The sequence below is a fragment of the Poecilia reticulata genome, linkage group LG12 (assembly GCF_000633615.1).
Source record: "Poecilia reticulata strain Guanapo linkage group LG12, Guppy_female_1.0+MT, whole genome shotgun sequence".
Taxonomy (NCBI): Eukaryota; Metazoa; Chordata; class Actinopteri; order Cyprinodontiformes; family Poeciliidae; genus Poecilia; species Poecilia reticulata.
In genome coordinates this window covers 10,671,602-10,676,867 of record NC_024342.1, presented here as the reverse complement: position 1 = coordinate 10,676,867, position 5,266 = coordinate 10,671,602, and the positions used below count along the sequence as shown (strand labels likewise).

Sequence of the window (5,266 nt, the reverse complement as noted above, 5' to 3'; positions counted from 1 at the left end):
TCTTCGGGCTGAGCCCGGCCGGGCTCCGTGGGTAAAAGCCCGGCCACCAGGCGCTCGCCATCGTGCCCCACCTCCAGGATCACATAATTAGACAAGAAAAAATTCCAATATGTATCAGTCAAGCTAGATTATGTTGCACATTGAATTTAACATTTTTGTCAGTTTCTGATTTGGAAATACTGTGAATATTTCTGCAGAACCTAGACTTACTAATGTGTACACGACGTAAGTGTGAAGACGAGTTCTGTACTAGGTTTGTTAGAGATCATTAGTTTTCTTTGTTGTTTTACCCTAAAAAGATTGTTCTGTGCTTATCACACTGTACATAAATCAACTATTTGTGTAGCAAAAGAAATTTTGTGATTATGATTTGGAAACTATGTTGGGACTTCTTAGTCTCCTTCAAATGTTGTGTCCCACCACTCTTAGACGGGATGTATCGTTTCAAGGGATGGTTCAGGTTTTTTGCATTTGTACTTAGAGCTTAATAGTTTAGCCACAAAATACATTATTTACCTACATCAGTCCTACAATGACTGTAGAACTGGCAGCAGAGAGTGCAGGCTCAAAGACCATAACAGTCATGTCCTTTGAGCTTCCACTTTCCACTGAATGTCCTGAAGGTACACACAAGCCTAGAATAGGGTGGTGGTTGATTGATAACCAAATGGTTATCAGTGATCCTTCTGAAAGGGCCTTCTATTGTTGCTCTACATCCTTCAGACATATAGAGCCTAAATTAAAGGAGACGAGACATCCCACAACATTTTCAGGTCTGAAAAACTCTTGTACTGTGTGTTGTTTGTACTTCAAATTGCCTGTGTCTTACGTATGTGACTTGTTTTTAATTTTTAGACCACCCAGCCATAAAATCATAGTCAATGGAAAAGAGTGCATTAATTTTGCCTCCTTTAACTTTTTGGGACTCCTTGACAATGAGCGTGTGAAGGTAATTAAAATATTTTTTATTCACTTTTATTAGTTTGGATTTAAAATTAATCAACTGCGACTTCATTTTTCATTGTTTTGTTTGCTAATAACAGGAGAAGGCTTTGATGTCACTAAAAAAATATGGTGTTGGCACATGTGGTCCAAGAGGCTTTTATGGAACATTTGGTAAGTGAATAGTGCTGCTTGTTGTCTTCTGGAGAAGTAACTACACAAATTGAAACTACAAAAATAAATATGCTTAATATTTATTAAGCATGTTTAACCCAGTGCAGTCACTGCCCGCCACGGGGCGTAAAAGCATGTGACGCATTTATAAGGCTTTGTAATAACACAGACTCATACCGAGTTTTCATTTCAACTCTGTTGGACAGCACGGACTTCAAACTTTATAAAAGTGGTGTTTTTATATTGGCTTTGTGGTTATTTACTTCAAAATAAAGCCAGGAATATGATCGATCATTTCCGCCTTATTTTGTGAGGTCTAAATGTACCACATTTTGTAACAACCAATGAAAATGTGTTGATGGTCTGTTGCTAGGTAGAACGGAGACAGAGGAGGGGGGGGATTTGGATACGGCAAGAGACTAGGGCGCAGCGATGCTGTGGATTTTACTAAGAGTGCTTCGATGGGTTTTTTAGACTCTAAGTGTGTTAGTTAGAGTTCGTGGTGTGTGCAGTAGTTTTAGTAGTAGTTTTGCTAGCGATCGCTGCATGGCTTCATAGCGAGCTCTGACGCACTGAGAAGAGAACGAATGCGCGCCGGGATGGCCATTTAGACCTCGTCTCCAAATGAATGCTTAATAGATATTAAGCATTAAATATGCTTTTTAATAAAAAACAGTTTTTTGATTAAAACATTGTTGCGCTGGGATGAATTATTTTTCAGTCGTATCAAAATAGATATTACAATACTTGTGTGATGCACTTTTTTGCATTACGCAAGGTAAGATAAGGCAATTTTAATTATATAGCACAATTTCAGCAAGAAAGCAATTCAAAGTGCTTACAATGCAATTGAAAGTACACAAGTCATGGGACCAACAGCCAGATGTTGGCGAAAGCCCATGAACAAGACAACATGAAGTACTCTTCTTCATGGTTTGTTTTTGTTTTTTTCCGACAATGTGAAACTGGCTCCACCACCAGAGCTCTCACAGCATCACACAGTTCATAAAACGTTGTGCATCATTGGAACGTGCTGAATCCATCGTTCTTCTGTAAAATCAACTGGAGCTTGTTGCTCCAACATAAGACACAGACGTCTCCTTTGATGATGGTAGATGAGCGCTAGCACCATGGCTGAATTATGAATAATATATCTCATGAAACTTAACTTCCATTGCTGCCATTATTTTTAATGATTAGACAAAAATATGCACTAGATGTAATTTTCCTGAAAAGGACCTGAAGGACCTTCACCACTAGTACAGGAAATACCATTGTTAGTAAGTCTACAAGATTGAGAGAGCAATTGAGCAAATGCATAAAATATCTTCAAGGCCCATGTCTGAGAACTTCACAACTTCTGTTCCATAATTAAGCATTTTATTATCTTTATTGATGGGGCATTTTTTATTTCTTCTGAACAAAATTGAAACATTTTCAATTTCTGATCTAAAACTAAGTTCAGCTGTATTTTGCATAAACATTTCTGTTTAATAACAACACTGCTCATTTTCAGATTAGTGTTAGAATATCTTGATTTACAATGGGTACACTGTCTGTGGCAGTGTACCCATTGTACATTTATTGACCAATCCTATTTATTTTGTTTCTTTCATACATGTATAGATCTACTTAGCAGTTTTCCTGATCTGATCTACTCAGTGCTTTTTCCTTTCACTGCTTCCCTTGTTCTTCCTGTTCCACACCACCCTTGTCCTCAGATGTCCATTTAGAACTGGAGAATCGCCTTGCCAAATTTATGAAAACGGAGGAGGCCATTATCTATTCATATGGCTTTGCAACGATGGCTAGTGCGATTCCGGCCTACTCCAAAAGAGGGGACATGATCTTTGTGTGAGTCATGTTTACTTAATTCCAAGAGACGTTTAAAATGTGAATATGGGTTCCTTATTATTTTGATTTAAACTCTCATATTGTTGGTTTTGTTTTTGGTGTCCAGAGATGAAGCTGCCTGTTTCTCCATCCAGAAAGGCCTTCAGGCATCCCGCAGCTTCATCAAATACTTCAAACACAATGACATGGAGGATCTGGAGAGGCTGCTAAAAGAACAAGAGCTGGAGGATCAGAAGGTTGGTACCAGTTTAGGTAGTTTCATTCTAACTTTCAAGTGTCATATTATGCTGTCAACTGTCAAATAATTTTGGAGCTGCAGAATGTACACCTGTAAACTTGTTTTAGTTCATTTTTATTCTGTAGTTTTTTGCCTTCACATTTTTAAAATTGTAATATGTTTTTGTTACAGAATCCTCGTAAAGCCCGAGTGACGCGGAAGTTCATTGTGGTTGAGGGAATGTACATCAACACAGCAGATATTTGTCCTCTCCCTGAACTGGTAAAGTTCACAAGTAATACATTTCAAGTAATATAAACTTAATAAACCCCTAAATGAAACACTGCTTCAGAATTATGGGGAAGGGTCCTTTGGCAGATTCTACAACATTTTTTCAGTCTTGGTTTGAGAACTATTGCTATTAGTTCTTAAAATGGCAATTATTCTGAGAACAAAACTAGACCTGTTTGCTCAAAAAACAGAATGCACTATTGGACCTATAGGCTGTGTTAAAATAGTGTGTGTTGGGTATAGAGGTAGGGTTTCGAAACACTTCTTAATCTGACTCCTGACAAACAATTACTTAGCATTGACATTACTTTTTGCACTGTCTGACAATATGACCTATTTCAGTTGGATTGGCTAACTAAAACAGAAAAAATATAAAAACAAAGCTGTGTGAAAGACCATCTTCTAATATCGGTTTGATTTGTAAACACTGTTTTAAACAACCTGTAGGGTTTATGAATGCTTTACCATCTCTCTTAGCTGTTTGGTGATATAAGTAGAAACAGAAAACACTGGAAAAGAGGAGTTACACAAAGCGTTTGAACCAGAAGTTTAACTACACCATTTAATGATTCAGCTTTAGGATGAGGAGACTTCATCCTTTTGGCAACCATGAGATGTCCAGCAACGCCACCCGCTCGCCACTGTTAGCGCTCTCACACAGTTCCTGCACCTGTCCAGTAGGCGATACACATTTACGTGTTCAGCAGTGCTCTGATGATGCACAAAAATTCTGGTTCAGATTGGTTGATGTATTAATATATAATAAAGCTAGTGGAATAATCTAGGGGCGCAGTGGAGTCAATTTACAATTAATGCTATTGGGCTCTTTAGAGGTTAACAAAGCTCAATCATAAGTTTGGTGCTTGTGATTGACCTATCATAAGCACCAAACTTATGATTGACCTGCATATATGATTTAGAGATGTTAAATGCAAACGTCAAGGGATTAGAATTTGCCATGATTTACCATCATGTTGTTGTATTTCATTAAACAGAGGTTGAACTCTGAATGAACCATAGGGTGAAAAGAAGAAAAACAGCAGGAAAACAGGTACTTCTTGTTGAAAGGGGGAAGAGACTAAGGTGATGTCACCTTTTGACAATGTGAATGTGATGAACTCTGGTCTGTGATGAGTCAAAGAAAATTTGATGAAGCTGGGAGCTTATGTGGGGAAGTTATTCTATCTTGATGTTTCATAGCGTACGGTCAGATTTCAGGCTTGGCCAAGCCCACATGCTTTGATGTACTAAAAAGATTTTGATAACTATCAACCTTCCATGCCTCAAGACTTTGCTGACTGATTTTGAAGCCTGGATCTCCAAAGCTGTAGGAGGAGTTCATTCACATACAACATGTGTAACAGACAAAATGGCGGCTTTCATCCAAAACAGCCGACTTCCTGATGGATTTAGACCAGGGGTCTCAAACTCAAATTACCCGGGGGCCGCTGCAGGCAGAGTCTGGGTGAGGCTGGGCCGCATAAAGGATTCCACAAAAAACATTTAAAAAATATCCTCAAATGTCATCAACATTTAATTATTTCTCCAATACATGAACTGCAGGCTTTGGCTTTGACAAAGACATGATGAGGGTGTGACAAAATTTAGGGTGCGTTTCATACTGCAGCCTGAAGTGACCCAATTCCGATTTTTTGTCAAATCTGATTATTTTTGCTGGGTCGTTCACACTGCCACACATACAGTGGGGAAAATAAGTATTTAGTCAGTCACCAATTGTGCAAGTTCTCCCACTTAAAAAGATGAGAGAGGCCTGTAATTGACATCATA

The 5,266-nt window shown here is 38.4% G+C and overlaps 1 protein-coding gene across 1 annotated transcript in view; it reads left to right on the top strand.

Moving 5' to 3' along the window:
* The window catches only part of sptlc1 (serine palmitoyltransferase, long chain base subunit 1), a 44,980-nt gene that overhangs the window by 5,339 nt on the left and 34,375 nt on the right, over positions 1 to 5,266 (top strand). The window contains exons 4-8 of the mRNA XM_008423818.2: positions 856 to 949; positions 1,044 to 1,116; positions 2,838 to 2,970; positions 3,077 to 3,206; positions 3,380 to 3,469. Coding sequence (XP_008422040.1) covers positions 856 to 949; positions 1,044 to 1,116; positions 2,838 to 2,970; positions 3,077 to 3,206; positions 3,380 to 3,469 — 520 coding nt within the window. The remainder of the gene's footprint in view (positions 1 to 855; positions 950 to 1,043; positions 1,117 to 2,837; positions 2,971 to 3,076; positions 3,207 to 3,379; positions 3,470 to 5,266) is intronic.